The 18,958-nt window shown below is 50.8% G+C and overlaps 5 protein-coding genes across 5 annotated transcripts; 4 read left to right on the top strand and 1 right to left on the bottom strand.

Moving 5' to 3' along the window:
* Positions 1-22: 22 nt before the first annotated feature.
* GIQ15_00657 (uncharacterized protein) lies at positions 23-3,044 on the top strand (the record flags this gene model as incomplete). Its single annotated transcript, XM_033548074.1, has 4 exons — positions 23-336; positions 398-788; positions 849-947; positions 1,302-3,044. 4 exons carry the CDS (start codon positions 23-25, stop codon positions 3,042-3,044), a joined length of 2,547 nt encoding a protein of 848 aa, XP_033409025.1.
* A 303-nt stretch (positions 3,045-3,347) lies between these two features.
* On the top strand, positions 3,348-4,838 carry GIQ15_00656 (xaa-Pro dipeptidase; the record flags this gene model as incomplete). The annotated part of the gene is made up of 3 exons (XM_033548073.1): positions 3,348-3,502; positions 3,558-4,575; positions 4,626-4,838. 3 exons carry the CDS (start codon positions 3,348-3,350, stop codon positions 4,836-4,838), a joined length of 1,386 nt encoding a protein of 461 aa, XP_033409024.1.
* A 246-nt stretch (positions 4,839-5,084) lies between these two features.
* GIQ15_00655 (uncharacterized protein) lies at positions 5,085-8,362 on the bottom strand (the record flags this gene model as incomplete). The annotated part of the gene is made up of 7 exons (XM_033548072.1): positions 5,085-5,618; positions 5,689-5,824; positions 5,941-6,159; positions 6,516-7,080; positions 7,141-7,676; positions 8,020-8,096; positions 8,285-8,362. The coding sequence occupies 7 exons, from the start codon at positions 8,360-8,362 to the stop codon at positions 5,085-5,087; spliced, it is 2,145 nt and encodes a 714-aa protein (XP_033409023.1).
* A 67-nt stretch (positions 8,363-8,429) lies between these two features.
* GIQ15_00654 (epstein-Barr nuclear antigen 2) lies at positions 8,430-11,440 on the top strand (the record flags this gene model as incomplete). The annotated part of the gene is made up of 4 exons (XM_033548071.1): positions 8,430-8,660; positions 8,747-9,710; positions 9,930-11,189; positions 11,253-11,440. 4 exons carry the CDS (start codon positions 8,430-8,432, stop codon positions 11,438-11,440), a joined length of 2,643 nt encoding a protein of 880 aa, XP_033409022.1.
* A 295-nt stretch (positions 11,441-11,735) lies between these two features.
* On the top strand, positions 11,736-12,369 carry GIQ15_00653 (uncharacterized protein; the record flags this gene model as incomplete). The annotated part of the gene is made up of 2 exons (XM_033548070.1): positions 11,736-12,044; positions 12,112-12,369. The coding sequence occupies 2 exons, from the start codon at positions 11,736-11,738 to the stop codon at positions 12,367-12,369; spliced, it is 567 nt and encodes a 188-aa protein (XP_033409021.1).
* Positions 12,370-18,958: the final 6,589 nt, after the last annotated feature.

Raw genomic sequence — 18,958 nt, 5'->3', positions numbered from 1 at the left:
ACTGGGATTCAGTACGATAACCATGGCTTCTTCAAACGGGACTCAGTCGAGCTTCCCCTCACCAGAGGCCACGCCCCCAAGCTCGATAACAAGAAAGGGCTTCAAAATAAGTACCCAGAAACTACCAATCCTTAAAGCTGGCCCAATCGATGAGATGACGAGCAAGCTGGGCATTGCGCCGCCTGAAATGATATTTGGGGATAACATGGTTTCTATCGAACATATACCAACCGGGTGGGGCATTTCCTTTAATGCATTTGATGCCCTGGATCGCGTGGATAAAACAGGAGCCTCGATGCTCAAAGTGTCGTATTCTGGCGAGTGGCAGAAGAGCAGGTGAGTGAGGATGCAGGCGAGCACTTTTATACAGTAGTTCAACCCTAACATTAGTCTGCAGAGAAACTGCCCACGAGGGCATAAAAGAAGTGGTTAAGCCGTTCGACTGGTCATATACCACTGACTATAAGGGCACTCTTACGCCGAACGGTCATGAATTTGAGCCGTCGTCTAGCCCCATCCCGATAGAGCAGCTGAAGCGGCCAGACCCGATTCTTTTTTACGATGACATCATGCTTTATGAGGATGAACTAGCAGATAACGGAATCACGATGCTATCATGCAAGATTCGCGTCATGCCGACCTGTCTTCTCCTGCTCACTAGATTATTTATGCGATTAGATAATGTCCTTTTCCGGCTGCGGGATACCCGTGTGTTCGTCGATTTTGACACTGGTGAAGTGGTGCGGGAGTATCTTGCGAAGGAGTGCGAGTACGATAAAGTCCGGGAGGTAAGTTATATCCACTGCCCACCGAAAGAAAAGAAAATTGCATACTGAACGAGGTTGTAGGTGATCGGTGGCTCTCGCAAAGACGTCCCAGCTATGATGCGGGATCCGAACCACCTTGCGCAGCTATTACCCATCGTGGAGAGCAGTTTAGAACGAGTGGTACTTCCTCCGCCATCGACTTAGACGTAGGTAGCAGTTGTATTTAACCACGACATTGCCATTCCTTGGACCCCTAGAGGGCTCTAAACTACTTAATATTCCCATCGTAAAGTATTTCGAGCATGTTGAGCCTCTTTTTCTTTTTCATGGTAAAAATGGCCGGAAGCTTATCTTTACACTCCTGCCGACGCTAGGCCGTTTCTGGGCCAAACAAAACAAGCGGCGCGTCACTTTGACATTTATGAAATCATCGCGTCACAAAGCTGACAACACTCAAGATAGGCTGCTGATCTGGATACGCAGCTGATATCTATACCACGGAAGCCGACAGCTATAATATTTTCAGCCAGATAGGCCATCGTCGTCAACAAGATGCCTCGACCAGCTGCGAAGCGAGCTCGGGTCACTCGCAACGATAACCCTCCTCCTCCCGCACCGCCCGCCAAATCGAGTGCTACGCGCGGTAGGAAAGGAAGAAAGGTCTCTGGGAGGCAGTCTAAGGGTTCCGCGACGAAGTCCAATACCACACCGAGATCCAGATTTGATATAAGCGGCGGAGCTGAGCTTTCCGAGGCCGAGGGACAAAGCGATGAACTGCAAGGCCAGAGTCCAGGGATGATACGGAGAGATCGCGAAAGAGGAATGGCAAGCAGCCAAACTCCTGTTAGGGACCGACATCAGCAGATAAATGCGCCTCCATCAGGAGGCGTTGGGATGGGTGCCTCGCTGCGGTTACAGGCATTCCCGGGCAGCGCGAGACGGGGGGACATGAATAACAGAGGACATACACCTGCCTTTGAGAGCTCGATATTAAGTGCATTTCGCCCGCGCCCAAGGCAGCCGAGTATTTTACAGCTTGTGGGGGACGATTCTTTGGACCTAGGGTCGTCCGAGTTGGGCTCTGATGATTTACTCGGTAACTTTGATCCGGAGGATATATCTACACCACTGCCAGCAACGAGGAGGAAGACTTTGAACGAAGCCGATGTCACTCCTACAACGAAGAAGAAGACACCAAAATTCCCCCGTGTCACTGTTGAGATTCCCGTATGGCGCGGGGATATTCCTGATGATACGATACCGGATGAGCCATCCATCGCCGTTGACAAGACCCCAGATGAGCCTTCTATTGTAGTTGATGAGGATCCGGATGAGCCATCTATTGCGGTTGACGAGAATTCAGAAGAGCCTTCTATTGCAGTTGATGGGGATCTAGATGAACCACCTACTGCCGTCGATCAAACTCCAGACGAAGCACCTGTTGTCGACGACGAAATTCCAGATGAACCGCCGGTCGTTGTCGAAACCCCAAATAAACAGCCTATTACCGCCGCCGATGAAGTCGAGGATGATGATGACGACTGTTCCTCTCTTACATCCATCGATTCTCTTCCAGCAATGAATTTCACTAGCTCGCAAGGGCAGGAATCCAGACGACAGACAATGACGATGGCACCCCCAGCAAGCAGCCTCGGGACTGTCACGCCTCCAGCTTCAACTCCCCAAAGCTCTGCAAACCAGCAATCACATCTCGCAGGCACTGGCACACAATCCTCAAAATACCCTCACCTATCTACCACGTTACTACAAGACACCCTACTCCCCCAACGACGTAGCCGCCGTAAAGGCCTGGCCAAACAGAGAAGTAAACGCTCTCGTGCTGGAGCTAAGGATTACGTTCTCTCTGCTCCAGGATCAGAAGATGAACTCAACTTCTCTGGAGAGCAGCGCGTCTTGGAAGACACAACGAACCAACGAAAGAACAAGAAACGTCCGCATAACCAAACCGGGTCTAAGATACTAGAAACAACGAAGAATCCAATACGGCCCAAGAGAGGACGCCCCAAGGCTGATATTACAGCATCACATCCAACCAAGGGTCTAGCAGCAAAGAAGACGTATTCACGACTCAGCAACGCAGACGGAGATGCGGACTGGGATAAGGAGAACTTCCCTGAGGAGCCAGAGGTCCTGACCGGGAGAGATATAGCAGTTTCCATCATAAGTGACGAGCTGCTGCGACAGAAGAAGAAGTTTGCCGAGATCGATGAGTGGTCAATTGACTTTGAAGAGGTCCCCGACGACGGGTTATATTAGTCCATACTATTGCTTCTTATCTATGTTAGCCATGGCGTCTGCTCTTCATCTGCACATCTTCATCTTCACATCTTCGTCTTCAATCCTCATAACAGCTTTCCTCTTCTCCTTTCTCGATATAACATCCGCTGTTATGTAATCCGACCCGGTGTTAGCCATCTTTAGCCCCGCGTTTTCCACGGCTTCAAGAATGCCGAAAAGGGCGCGAGATAGATAGAATAACGACGACAACATCCAAAACTTCATCTTCATCCTCGTCTGCTTCTTGTCTTAATATAACCCACAGTGCAGTGATCTATAGCCATGGATATCAACGTCGACAAATATCCCGCCAAGAGCCACGCCAAACGCGTTGCGGAGAAGCTCAGTGCCGCGGGGCATGGCTCGTCCGGCATCATCTTCGTCGAGGGCCAGAAGGAGCATATCATAGACGACAGCGATGAGCCGTTCCACTTCCGGTATGATATAGACTTGGCCTATAAAACTGAAGGATACCAGCTAACGGTGAGATAGTCAACGACGGAACTTCCTCTACCTCTCCGGCTGCCTCGAGGCCGACTGTTCCGTGGCATATAACATCGAGAAGGATGAACTCACCCTGTTCATTCCCCCAATCGACCCGGCATCGGTCATGTGGTCAGGTCTCCCCCTTGAACCTGCCGAAGCCATGAAGCAGTTCGATGTGGATGTCGTGCTTCCAACCACAGAGATAAACAACTACCTCGCAAAATGCGGTGTTGAGAAGGTCTTCACAATTGCAGACCGAGTCTGCTCGGAAGTTTCTCTTTCCTCGTTCAAGCAAAACGAGTCATCGGCCTTGAAGACTGCCATTGAAAGCTGTCGTGTCGTCAAGGACGAGTACGAGATTGGCCTTCTTCGACGTGCGAACGAGGTCTCGAGCAAGGCCCATGTCGAAGTGATGAAGTCTGCAACCAAGGCGACAAACGAACGGGAGTTCTATGCTAAGCTGAACTACGTATGCATGGCAAATGGCTGCTCAGACCAGTCTTATCACCCCATTCTTGCCTGTGGTCCCAATGCTGCTACTCTTCATTACGTGAAGAACAATGCCGACCTGACCAACCCAGCTACCGGTGTTAAGGACCAGCTGCTCCTCATCGATGCTGGATGCCAGTACAAAGCTTACTGCGCTGATATCACCCGTGCGTTCCCTCTTTCAGGGAAGTTCTCTCCAGAGGCTCGCCAGATCTACGACATCGCCCTGGAGATGCAGAAGGTCACATTGGGCATGATTAAGCCTGATGTTCTGTTCGATGACCTCCACGCCATGGCCCACCGAGTTGCCATCAAGGGACTGGTGAAGATCGGCATTCTCACTGGCTCTGAGGATGAGATCTTTGACAAGGGAATTAGCGCTGCATTCTTCCCCCACGGCCTCGGCCACCATCTCGGAATGGATACTCATGATGTTGGAGGCAACCCTAACCCGGCTGACCCCAACCGCATGTTCAAATACTTGCGTCTCCGTGGTACTATCCCAGAGAGGTCTGTTGTGACTATTGAGCCTGGTGTAAGTGACTCCAACCCCGTTATACAATCGCTAGCTAACATATTCTTCAGGTCTACTTCTGCCGCTACATCATCGAGCCTTTCCTCACCAACCCAGAAACGAGCAAATACATCAATACTGATGTGCTAGACAAATACTGGACCGTCGGAGGTGTACGTATCGAAGACAACGTCGTTGTCCGCGCCAATGGCTTCGAGAACCTGACCACGGTACCGAAGGAGCCGGAGGAGGTGGAGCGCATCGTCCAAGAAGGCGCTAACTAATTGCCTTTGTAAATAAAAGGTAGAGCAGCATAAGTGAGAAGAAGAATGTACATACGATCCACCCAGTTGATTGCAAATAAAAACAAATTTGGCATCAAGCTTTAAGCGTAGCCAAGCAAACCGCAGCTGTATTGGTATTACATAGAGAAAGGATCCTAGGTTCCAGGTGTGTTTTTTTCCTGTGGAAAACAGTAATGATAACAGCATGTAATGAAGTGAAGAAAGGAACGGTAGAGGTATAGCCATCTAGAAGATCCGGGATCTCTTTCTAGCAGATCCTTTAGGAACAGGGCTGCTGGTAGCCTCGCGCTCCCTACTATGCTTTTCCTTCATGTTAAGAACGGTGTTAAGTATATCGAAACCAAACTGCGGGAAGTCAAGACACAAAGCGCGGAACTCATCCTCAGCCTCATGACGCATGACACTCCTCGTGCACCAGAATTTAGCAATGGGTTTCCGGATCGTCTCGTCGCTTGGCGAGGTATTGCTGTACACGTATCTAGCATAGACAATCTCGGCAGAAGCCGTGCTTGTGGTTCTGCATATCTTATCGAATGCGAGTGCTTGTAGTTTAGGTATTCCGAGCTTTTCAGCTAGGGTGTATACTCGTCCGTGTTTGAGGAGCTCGTTGCCCACCTCGTCCGTCGAGGGGATGGCGGGGTCTTGCTCAAGATCTTTATTGTTGTTAGGTATGCATCGTGGGAAGTATTCTCCAGTGTATTGGAATTGAAGGAAGCAGGCGACCGCATCTGGGTTTTCATCCTCAAGGCTTATGCGGCGCTGTAGCGTAGACAATGGTGTTAGCACTACTATCGTATAGATACTGGTAATAGTGGAAATGAGTCCGTACTTCGCCTCCGCTTTCAAATTGCGATAATTTCTCTGCAAAGAATGGACTGGATTCAAGGACCGCTTGATGCGCAGTGAGTATAGTTTCCTCCTCGCCCTTCCCTAGGACCAGCTGTATGATGGGCGATTTAAGGACACTAGTCAAGAAGAACAAACACGGTCAGCCACTGGCCATATATAATACTATCTTCCTCAATCTGGAAGAGTACTGTAGACTCCGAGGGGTAAACGAGCAGCAATGGCGGGTACATACTTAAGGAACAGGTCTTTCTGTGTAGCGACTACCGGCGCAGCTGGTTCTTGTGTTTCTTCTTCTGCTTCTTCCGTCTCCTTCGAGGCATCATTAGACGGGCCTGAAGCTTCTTCTTCGGCTTCTTGGGCTGTAGATTCCGCCATATCCACGTCTACAGCTGGGAGTTCAATTTGCACCTGTGGCATTGGGTCCGCCATGTTCAATTCACCGATGACTTTTCTGAAGCGACCGAAGAAATATATATATATATATATATATGCGGTATGTATATATAGTAGCCCAGCCCACGAGTTCCTGCTCAATCGATGGGGGAAGTGTCAAGCTGGTGTCCTCGATGTTTGTTGTCGGCGCATCTTCTCGTTGGTCGGGCGATGCAAGCTGTTCCTGGCTAAAAGCTGAGCTAAGCCGACAGCAGTTATTTACACTCTCACGTCAGTATAGATATATCAGGTCAATACTCCGTATAGGTTAATAGGTTAATAGATCAATATCAGGTCATCATGGGTGAATGCTATGGTACATAATATACAGTAGATTTAGGAATCCAACGCTCAAGTCGAGCGCTCCCCGCTTACTGTGGCTTCCCTAACGGCTTTGGATCAAGCTTGAACGACTCCTTCGCGCCTCTACTCGCCAGCTGGACCAACTGCCCGTCATTCTCAGCTGTGACAAAATACTTGCTAGCCCCCAATCCCTGTGCAAACTCGGTCAGAAGTGTCACCTCGTCCACGGGCGCCATCTTGTCCAAAGTTCGTCGCATGTACACGACCACCTTCGCGATCTTAGCCCAGTCGAGCTCGTTTCCCTTATGATCCGTTGGAAGGCCTTTGAATAGATTCCGCCAAACGGCTGCCGCAAGCTGGGCGTCTCCCTTGACGAGTCCCTCGTCGTAAGCAGCCAGGACGCCTCGCCATTGTATGAATAGATCCTTGAGATATGTCACGCGGATACCCCTTGCTGTTATGCCGTGAACTTCATCCATGCGCCGTTCCGCCTCGTGGGAGAAGTGATCGAGTAGATATCTGTTGTAGGTCTGGACGCTTTCGGGAGAGGACAGTCCGCGTAGTCGGACGGTCATAAGGTACATGTGCAGGAAGGTAACTTGAGACCACGACGAGAATGTAGGGAGAAGTCCCAGTTCTATCAATGCCTGTTAGTGGCTGTGAAAAGCACTCTGTATCAGACGAATTGGGTGCTCACCTTCGTACCACCATCCACTGCCCTCTCCGATATCCTCACCCGCCGCTGTCTTGGGTATCTGCTCTGCCTTCCTGAGTGCCTCCGAGATGGTATACTCTGCCTGCCCCGCACACGCGCTGAACAGCTTCTTTGTTGCACCGTATGCGACGTATGACTCTTTGTAACCCGATATGGCACGCTTGGTGACGTGTGAAGTCAACAGCCTGTCAGTTGCTGCTGTGAATGCGGCTCCATGTCTACTCCGCTCACGGCCAATTGACACGTTCTCGGGGGTCCTCGGTGATGGCGAACTGCTGGAGAGAGCTCGGTATGGCACGCTCAGGAAGCTCTTCTGCTCATGAGCGAGTTGCTGGTTTGCGGCCTGTAGAATGGTCAGTAACATTGATAGAACAGAGTAAAAGGTGTGCAGAGTCTCACCCGAACTACCCGTGATAGGCATCGAGGCCTCGATATATGTGTTAACGGCTTCATGGCTCGCTGTCTTCCCGTCTATCTCTATGCTCGTCTTCTTCGTCTTCTTCATCAACTTCTCCGACCTCTAAAATATCACCATCACGTGACTCAAAATAGAAACACCTATATCGAGCCTGATATTACGTCCAGGCAGCGAATATATGCATGGAACCGATCATAAGACCAGGGATAGTAGTAGAGACAAAAGCGATATAGACAGGCTTGCGGCGAGGATGTCGCCTGTTCGAAATGAGGTGTAATTGCAAAATCGACCGTTAACGTCCTCCGCCCACTGCTCGATTGGCAGCTCTTTTATTCATAGATCTATTTTCTCTCCCAGCGTGTGGCCGATGCAGGTCGTGTGCGATGTGACGGATTATATATATTAATTAACTATGCTGCTGGCCGTCGTCGACGTCGACGTACCGCGGGCTCGTCTCAAACAGGAACTTCTCACGACGAACTTCAACTTCAACCTCCCACAACGTCAACGTCAACTTCCCCTGTATAGAGCCTCACCGCGAACACCGACACAACAGCGGCGAAACCTCAGAAAAGAGGCAAAGAAGCCGTCGAGGCTCGCTCGGAGACTCCACGCCTGCAAGCGCAAGCCCCTGGCGCCCCTTAGCCCCCTTGCATCCCTCACTTTATCGACCACCACCAACATCTCCCGCCAAGCAAGAGAACTCACCCCAGCATCAATCCAGCCTACTGTCGGTGAACCAGCTTCTGCTCCCATTCGCAGTGCAGTTCGGCGGACCATGTCCATAGTGTTCGCTCTAGACTCTCGATGAATGGCTTGCTGGTCAGCGACGTTGCAAAAGCCCTGAGGATCGATGGATGGGACTCGAGAACCACCACCACCACCCGCCGCCCGCGAAGGTAGGGGGTCCACGCAGAAGACAATGTTGTCCAGAGCACTGCAGAAGGCGAATACTGCGGTCCTGCTGGACAATGCCACCAACTACGAGGGCGCCATTGACGCATACACCGACGCTTGCGGCCTTCTCGCGCAGGTCATGCAGCGTGCGGGTGCAGACGAGGAGAGGCACAAGCTAGATGATATCGTGAGTGAAACAAAATAGCTACTACCCCCTTATCTCCGGTGGACTCGGAGAGGAGTAAGACCTGGTCTGATAACTGCTGTCTGTAGAGGAATACATATACTACGCGAATCAACGAACTCCGACGCCTAGGCCTTGCGCTGCAGGCAGGCGGAAAGGCCCTGCCGGAGAGACCGCCGAGCGGTGAATCGCTATCCCAGAGCCTCCTCTCAACCCATATAACAGACGGTAATGCAGACGATCAGGATATCTACGTCATTGGCACCGCTGCTGCAAGTCGAATGCTCGCTAAAAATGCCGCCACGGAGTCGACCGACGAACGTTTCATCCCGCCGCGACAGCAGTCCCTACATCCATCCAATGAAGACAACAGGCTTCATGCATCGGGCAGCTTCGATAGAAACGATAGTCCGCCATCAAACCTTGCAAATGGCGATCTGCAAACCCTCCAGGAGAAGGGGACAGAGTCCACCTCATGGTTAGACACCATCGACGAATCTGGTGCTTCGTCAAACTCCTCCGTACGCTCAACAACGTCCTCCCTCTACCTACGCCAGAAACGAGATCCCCATTACAGCAGGGGCACTGAGGCCGAATTCGACGCTGCTCTGGATGAAGCCGTCGAGGCTGCCTATGATGACGGACTGGAAATTGTTCATCAGGATGAACCAGAAGACGATATAATGTCTCACGTACGCAGGAATATCGAAATAGCAAAACAAAAGGTGCGAGAGGCCGAGCTCGAAGCAGAGGCTGCATCGGCCAGAGAAAGAGAGAGAAGGAGACCGGACGGCCTCCGTGAGGATGACCTTGGCGCGCTGGATCAGGACGAGTACGAAGACCATGAAGCCGAAGAGGAAGAGCGCATTCTGGAAGAGATGATGGATGATTTCGAGTTCGATCTACAGTCGAAATCTGCCCTCCCACGCCAGTCGGGCTCCAGTGGCTACTCCAGTAGAACCTGGGGTAGCTCGGTGGCATCGAGTCGAACAAATACAGGGACTCTACTTTCTACCCTCACCGAAGAAGACGACTTTACAATCCCACCTGGAGGTTCATCCATCAACTCTCACCCATATTCTCACTCTTTTCAAAAGTTTCCTCCACCCATGAGTGCACCTCCACCTCCTCCACCACCTCCTCCTCCGCCGCCGCCGCCACCACCGCAACAACAGTTACCGTCAGCGCCGACACAAGTGCCATCGCAGGTACCATCGCAGGTTCCATCGCAAGCGCCATCACCACCACCACAGCTACCCGCGAATCCTCCAGATGCCGAGGACAACGCTGTATCGGCAGCAACAGTTCGGTCACGACGACTGTCTGGACATCCAAAGGAGCTTGTAATAGAGACTGGAGCCTCCCAAGCATCCTCTGGAGCGGATGGATCTCGTCATGTACCACCGTCAATGCTTCTAGCCCACCCCATAACCCCCTTGCCGTCGAAAACAAGCCATGCCAAAACATCGAGCGATTTCAATCTCGAGACGCTACAGCCGCGTCCCCATACCGCAATTGGCTCGCCAGAATCACCCACTCTCGACTCTCCTGCAATTTCGGCGTTTCCCACCCTCCAATCTCACGAATCTGTTGACTTTGACACATTTTTGACATCTCCTCCCCCCGTTTTGAGCAGACTACATTCCGCACCCAGTATCTCCCAGCGAGAACACTCGGCACCAGCCCTTGGGAAGCCCTCCTTAGGACCCAGCAGTCCATACGCCACTGCGTTCATCCCTGATATTGGGAAAACCTATTCTCTACCCGCCGTACCTACGCTCGGTGTGTCCGGGCCTTCTAAACATTTATTCGATAACAATATACATTCCCCCCTCACCCCAGGGTCACCTAATCCAAACGCTCCCGACGCCCCCATTCCTCTAGAACCTTGTCCACAATCATTCCTCCTTCGTCCATTCTGGTTAATGAGGTGTCTCTATGAAACAATCGCCCACCCGCGCGGTGGATATCTAACCACAAAATTATTTATACCCAGAGATATATGGAAAGTGAAAAATGTCCGAATCAAGGCCCTGGAGGAGAAGATCTCAAACTGCGATCTACTCACGGCAGCATTGCTGAAACTTGCCACAGTCGACACCAACGACGCTGATGCTGTACTGGAAGAAATGCAAACCTTTGAAAATATCCTGGATCAGGTACAAGCCGTATGGTCTAGGAAACTAGGTAGTGAAGTTGGTGTGCAAGGCGGCATGGCACTGTTCAAGCTATCGGCAGACGAGACCTCTCCAGCAGTCGATTCATCTTCCAAACTTTCCAGCAGCGGAAGTAAATCTTACCTTTCCTCATGGCGAAAGCTTCGGTCGAAGAGTTCTGGTGTCACCAGTACAAGTTCAAGTAGCTTGTCAAGAGATAACAGCAAGGACAACCCGACCATATGCACATTGCCTATGACTGATCTGGCAAGTTCCGCGGCTCCAAGACGGGATGTCGTTGAAATCAATTGCAATGGGCCAAACGCAAACTACATGAGCGCCTTAGCCAGGCTGTTCGATGCTGCACAAGTTATAGGTATGTATATTCAACATTACCCTTCCAGCTTCAAGAATATCCAACTAACCTGCTCTTCCACAGACCAAATTGCCCGCCAAGTTGAGGACCCAGGCCTAAGGCATACATCCCAGACTCTCGTTGGCCTCGAACTCAGCACTCGTCATGCCTCTGAATTCTTCGGATTCTATGCTTGCCGGTTCGCGCTGAACGACATCGGCCTGATGCTTGACAAATTCATTAAACGAGGTAGTGAATACGTTCTAGTTTGATAAAGACTAATTGTGCCCCCATTTTTGTGCTTCTTTTGTTTATGGCTTGATGAAATATGGGCTCCTGGTTAGATTATGTAAGTCGCATTTTATCGCGGTGTTCATGGCTTGGCAATGTTTACATAATCTCTTTCTTTGACGTCTTTCTTTTTTGATGTATATACATATCACCAGGAGCGCCGCAAGCTGCTCCCGTCAATTTTGGGATCTTGACACATTTCGTTTGATAGAAGGCGCTGGAATTGATAACGTCGCGTTCTCCTCCTAAATATAATATCTTAAACGCGCTTTTCCAATGGGCCTCAAGCGTGGGAAGCGGCCCTCATCGCCTGGTGACGACATCGAGCCTACGCTCTCTGAAGACCGTTCCAGAGATATCAAAAGAGCCAGAACTGCCAAACCCTCTGCTGACGCGGGGAAATCAGACTCAAGCGCCCAGGTATCCTCGGCTTTAGACAGAACACCCAAAACCGATTCCAATGGAGATCCATACTGGGAAATCTCGCGTCAACGACGTGTCACTATCTCAACATTTAGAGGACGCGTGCTAGTAAATGTGCGGGAGTATTATGAGAAAGATGGGCAAGACCTACCGGGAAAGAAGGTAAGAGCCCAAATACGCATAATATATGAGAGGCATAAGCTAACACCCACGTTTTCTCGCTATATAGGGCATCTCTATGACATTAGAGCAATTCAACAGCCTCGTCACATTGCTACCTGAAATAACGACAGTCGTCGAACAAAAGGGCGGCACGGTTATTCGACCAGACTTCTCAGGCATTGCCGCTCCCGCTCCCGCTGAGGACGAGGATATGTCTGATGTGGAGCCAACCGTTCCTGAAAAATCCAGATCAAGCTCCAAATCCAAGAAGGAATCTCCTATCAAGAACTTCGAGGCTACAAGCGACGAGGAAGAAGACGAATAAATATGTTGTGCCTTGAATGGTTTCCTTAGCTGGGCTGGGACTGGTAGGGCTTTACACAGCTTGCCTGGGCCGGGATGTATATGATTCGGTGATTTACAACTTGGTTGGCGTTCTACGTTGGGAGGTTTATGGAGGTATCTAATTTGGAACGGTGTTCTATTGCGCACTTTTAGGCATTAGTTTCCAACTAAGTCTATGGTCTAATGTGGATTAATCTGATATCGACACAATCAAGAATATGTGGCTCGATTGGCCACTTAGCCGCTTAACATGGCTATATATCTCCAGTTCACATACTGGTTTCTTGAGTGCCAACTCGTGAAGCTAAAGAGCCTCCTTTCCAAGCAAGCTGCGGGTCAGTTTCCTTTCGAACTACGCTTTCGTTTCCGGGCTTTCCATAACCACCACCTCCTGGAGTCTTGATGATAATGCAGTCACCTGGCTCCATCTTTGCGGTGTTTTTACCTCCTAGATTCACCTGTTTAACAACACGTTCTTCCTTGGATCCTTCAGGCTGGGGCATATTTCGGACCCAGAGGTTCTGTCCACACGCGGCGTCCTCTCCTCCGCCCATACCATAAGGATGGTAGACTCTGCGCTCGGAAAGAATTGACACCTGGACAGGAATTCGGAACTCAATATCCCTAATCACACCGTCACCTCCGCGGTTCTGACCGGCACCTCCAGATCCAGCGCGCAGGCTGAATTCTCGAAGTAGAACTGGGTATCTTCTCTCGAACACTTCAGCATCCGTAATACGTGTGTTCGTCATGTGTGTATGAACTCCGGAAGTTCCCTCCCAGTCAGGACCTGCTCCGCTACCACCAGCGATGGTCTCGTAGTATCCGAAACCCTTCGTTTCCTCTTCTCCAGACAAATTACCACCGAATCCGAAGGTCAGGTTATTAGTATCACCTTGAGAGGCAGCACATGCCTGGAAGCACTTTAGGATGACATCCGTAACACGTTGACTCGTCATGACATTTCCACCCACCACCGCCGCTTTGTTCGAAGGTGAGAGGAATGAGCCCTTGGGAATTCGCACATCGATGGGCTTCAGACAGCCCTGGTTGAGTGGGATATCTTCAGAGATGAGACATCGCAGGCAGTAAATAATTGCTGAATATGTGACAGCTTCAGGAGCATTGGTGTTGGCATAGACTTCAGGACCAGTGCCTTCGAAATCAAAGATTGCCTCTCCTTTTTCGGCGTCAATGGATATTTTCAATTGAATAGGGCTGCCGTCATCCATGTGTTCAATAGCAGTCAAATCCGCTCCCTTGAATCTCTCACTCACTTGCTTTAATAAATTGCGCACGCTAAGCTCTGCGTTCTTCTGGATACTCCTCATATACAGCTGGACAGTGTCGCCACCATATTCCTCTATGAGGGTAGAGATGAGGCTGATACCCTTTTGATTTGCAGCAATCTGTGCTTTCAGGTCGTTCAGGTTGTCTGCAAGGCATCTTGTTCCACTACAGCCAGGATATTTAGCTGGCTCAACATAGAGCAACTCAACAAGACGCTCCTCGTTGAACTTCCCTTCAGACACTAGTTTCTCCGATTTGATCGCAGCTCCCTCCTGGTAGAGTTCTTTAGAGTGTGGAGGCATGGATCCGGGCAAGATTCCTCCAATATCCGCTACATACTAGTTAGTGTCTATCCAGGAATAATTTACGGGTAGAGACTTATACGTACCATGATGAGCTCTTGACGCAACATAAAAAACGATCTCGTCACCGCTGAATGCAGGAGTAATAACGGTGATATCAGGCAAATGGGTGCCTCCAAACTCGGGGTGATTGGTTACGATGACATCGCCTGGTTTCAGTTTTCCCTTCCAGATGCCGGCTTGAGTGCGAACACAGGTGGACATACTACCCAGATGGACGGGTAAATGGGGAGCATTCGCTACAAGACCACCATCGCTATCGAATAGGGCACAGGAGTAATCCAATCTCTCCTTGACGTTGGTGCTAACGCTGGTTTTCTGGAGGGCTCGTCCCATCTGTTCAGCAATTGCCATGAACCGATGGCCAAAGATACTCAACAGGATTGGATCAACTTCAGAAGCCGACTGCTTCGAGCTTTCTTTCTTATGAACATCAACATCGATAACCACATGGGTATCGATAATCAGAGCAGAAGAAGTCGGGGTGACCAGAATAGTCTGTGTCCCATCTCCAAGAATTGCCGGACCATCGATGCGATCGTTAGGCTCCAAGGATCCAATTTTGTAGATGGGAGTTTCAACGCGGCCACCTTCAAAGTACACCAGCTGTGTCGCATGTGCCTTGCTTTTAGACACAGGTGTTGGCTTTGCGTCGCGGAGTTGCTCATCAACGGTCTTGGGGAAGTTGTCGAAGCTCTTCCCAATAGCTCTCAAGCGAATGTCATCAATGATGATGTCACGGTCAGGGAGGGTAAAACCGAACTCTTTCTCGTGCTGTTGGACAAAGGAGTTTCCATACGCCGAATCGCCTTGTGGTTTGATGATCATGAGAGCAGACTCAGTTCCGCGGTATCTCATGTTCAGGTATTCTTCGAATACGACTGAATCCTCCTTGAAGCCTTGATCTTGAAGTCTCGCAACAGCGCCCTTTCTCAGCTCTTGCATCCTCTTCTCGATGCTAGCTTTCACCTCTGAGCTCTCGGACCAGGCCATAGACTCTGGGACCTGGCTCTCATCGACAACATCGGCGAGGGCCATTCCGTATGCCGACAAAACTGAGGAGTAGCGGTGGACTAGGATCTGTTTGATTCCGAGATTCTCTGCGATTGCAATGGCGTGCTGTCCACCAGCACCACCAAAGGTAGCCAGACGATGTTTTGAGGTATCGTGGCCCTTGGCTTCAGTCAGAGAGCGAATAGGTCGGGTCATGGCCTCGTTAGCCACTTTGATGAATCCATATGCGACTTCGTCTGCAGTCATCTTTCCTTGCTTGCCACTCTCTGCCATTTCTGCGTTTACCTTTGCTGCCAACTCTTCAAAGAGAGCAGCGCTGGCCTTCTCGTCAAGTCCCTCATCCTCATTCTTTCCGAAGATCTTAGGGAAGAATTCTGGCAACAGCCTGCCGAGGAAGAGATTGGCATCGGTAACAGTTAGGGGTCCACCCTTTCTGTAACAAGCAGGTCCTGGATGGGCACCAGCTGATTCTGGTCCGACGACGAAGAGACCGTTGCGGTAGAACAGACGAGAACCACCTCCAGCGGCGACGGTGTTGATATCAAGCTGTGGCGACTGGATGGTAACGCCGGCTGTTGTGGTCTCGAACACATGCTCATATCGGCCATCGTACCGACTCACGTCCGTACTTGTTCCACCCATATCGAAGCCGATAACAGGTATTTTGGTCTTTGGGTCGTAGCTGGTCAACGCATATCCTACAACACCACCAGCCGGGCCCGATAGGATAGCTCGAAGGCCAGTGAAGCCATTGACGTCAACTAGACCGCCGTCAGACTGCATAAATTCGCACCGAGCACTTTTTGGCTGCGACGGGTCCTTGACGCCCTCTGCACCAAGGACACCCTTGAACCCAGACTGGAAACCGGTAAGGTACCGTTTGATGGTGGGTGTGAGGTAGGCATCAGCACATGCTGAAGTGGCCCTGGGAACAAGTTTGATCATGGGCATAAGCTGGTGACTTAAGCTGACGTGGGTGAACCCGATATCATTGGCGATTTTCCCAACCAGCGCTTCATGGTCTGGGAATGTATATCCGTGCATCAAGCAGACGGCAATGCTCCTAAACCCATCATCATACAACGCCTGCAATTGTTGCTTGATCTTCTCTTCGGATGGCCGCTGGAGGATTCGCACTGCCTCAGAAGACAGGCCGCGAACTATCTCCGAGTCCTTTGCCTCTTCGCTGCGGGCTACCGTTGAGGTCGCGTGCCTCGTTGGGTCCTCGGCGTAGTCTTCAAGGGTAACTCTCTCGTCGATTTCGACAACTTGTTCGAACAGATCGTCCGGTCGACGGATGGCAAGATCAAAGATCTTAGGACGTGACTGGTTGCCGATTCGAAGACAATCCCGGAATCCCCGGGTGACTACGAGGGCCATGCGTTCACCTTTTCGCTCCAGGAGGGCATTGGTAGCAACCGTTGTACCCATCCGTATACTTTCGATCTCTGATGTGTCCAGCGGTACGCCTCGAGGGATCTCCTTGCCCTGGAACTTCGACAGCAGCCTCCGGATACCTTCGAGGGGTGCATCCTTGTAGTTTGATGGATCTTCGGATAGTAGCTTGATCACCACGTCGTCTTCCATCTTGCCCGTCCCTGGATTGCCCACGCAGTCCGTGAACGTGCCGCCGCGCTATACAGCTGTATTAGCATGCTTGTAGCAAGAGTCAGACAGGAAGTGCTAATACATACGTCAATGGCGATGCGGATTCCATTTCCTTGGACTTGAGACATAGCTGCAGCTCCAGCACCAGTGAAAGATACAAACGGTTCGGTGAGCAGTCCGTACAGAGCTTCAGCAGCCAGTATCGACGATCGGGGTCAGGGATAGACAGCTTCAAGAGCTCTGTCTGGGGTATATAAAAGACGAAGCAGTTGGTATATTCGCTGCGGGATGCCCGGCGAACATCGGTGAAACTCCGACTCGCACCCCACCAAAAGGCAACTTCGCCGGGCGTTAAAAAGCTTGAGATGTTCCCGAGTTCTCGTACCGGCGGCAAAGTCACTGGATAGCGGGTTTATACTCACGACGGGCCAACCAGGCAGTCAAGAGAGCTGGAGACAGGCTGGAGACAGCTGGAGAGTCCCGCGGAGTGGCCATTACGGAGTTCACTACCAGGAGGCGACGCAATTATTGAACGCAAGACTCCGACAGTCCCCGAGTTTACTATCACCCGTTGCGTGGAGGATGATGTTACAGGAGACAATTGGCTGAAAATAAAGATTTAATTCATGTAGTAGAGTAGTTGTTTTAAGCCTGATATGGCTGAGATCGTTGATCTCCACCTGGCCACGACTATAGTTTACATCATAGTTCTTCCTTACATCTTCTCGAAGGTTGCCATTAGCGATCCTAGAACATGGTTAGCCACGGGCGAACTGTTAATTGTATAAAGGGAAAAGGAAAAGACATACCGATGAATGTGGTGACCAGGCGGGAGCGGACTTGACAGATATCCTCCGGCACCAGCCATATGGTAGCACCCATCTTTCTGGCAATGCTGATGGCCAGTTTGGCGTTGGCATAGCACTCCTCCTCTGTCCTTCCGGCAGTCACCAGGTCGTAGTCGACGTAGCTGCTCTTCATGCCGTTCAGGATGTCAAGCAGGTAGATACCGGTGGCGATGGACTGGTCCTTGAAGCTGCGGATGGACGAGCTCTTCCCGCCCTTCTGGGACATGTCGTTGGCCCACCGAATCATCTCGGTATCGGTGATTTCACGTTTACCCATCCGCTGGGCGAGGGATGAAAGCGTGTTTGTAATGTCCTTTCTCATCAGCTGCCAGACTAGACCTAGAGTCAAGGTGCGTTGTCCGTCGGTGATGTCTGCCCCCTGGATACCTACGAGGGAGAAACGGTTCTGTTTCCCGAGCTCGATCACGTAGTTGGTGTTCTCCACAGCTTTAAACCTCATGAGTTCGCTGCCCGACGCCGGGGGTTTGTTGACATGTCGCCAGTTGACACTGTTCGGGATCACCTTGTCGTATGCTTGGAGAATGATGGTGCCGTCTCGTAGGTCGTTGAAGAGTGAGTGCACGGCTGGCTGGACGTCCAGGGAATTCAGCCAGAGAGTAAAGACTCGAGCTTCGCGCTCTCCCTCTGCGTCAAAGTCTTCCACCTCGAGCTTGTCTTCCTCCGTAATAGGGTCTAGACCAGGGTGAGTGTTGAATAGATTTGCAACAAAGGCAAGGTTGAGCTTGGGGTTTCCGGCAACAAGTGACGTCGGTGTCAAGAACTTGCGGCATTCTAGAAGATCGGCGTTATCCAAGACCTGCTCAGCACGCTGCAATAGATCGCGAGTCTCAAGCGGCCTTCGCGAGCAGATGTCCGGAGCCAATTGATTCAGCAGGACCGTATAGTTCTCTCCATCCTTTACATCCGTAGAGAAATTCGAGACTCTATCCATGTATTAGTTATTTCTCTTCTCAAATTAGATTGAGTATACTTACGTTCGGTGCCATTTGGCGTTCTTGAGATGGTAGTTGAACCACCGCAACAAGATCTGCTCTGGGGGCAGACGGAGGAACTGGTCTAGGGTTTCATCCTCGTCAAGCAGTCTGTATAGCTCAGGGTGGAGCTTTATATCGATCTTCCCCAGCAGACCACGACGAATAACTTGCCAGATAAGGCCCAGGATAAGATGTTCTCGGACCTCGATGATATCTCCACTTCCGATATTGACGACTGAACATCCAATGCCCTTTGCAGAGTTGATAACAATATTATTGTTCTCGGTCATGTGGAAGGCATTGAGCTGCTTTATCCTTGTGCCGGGCCTGTTCAACACACGCTCATCGATGGTGTCTGGAACGCTGTCGTTGATAAGTTTTGCCAGCACCAAACCGTCCTTGCATTTATCGAACATCTCAAAGGTGTCGGTTGGGAAAGGAAGCATGTTCCC

Source organism: Arthroderma uncinatum (genome assembly GCF_011692745.1).
Source record: "Arthroderma uncinatum strain CBS 119779 chromosome Unknown scaffold1, whole genome shotgun sequence".
NCBI lineage: Eukaryota > Fungi > Ascomycota > Eurotiomycetes > Onygenales > Arthrodermataceae > Arthroderma > Arthroderma uncinatum.
This window is presented reverse-complemented; position numbering and strand designations above follow the sequence as displayed.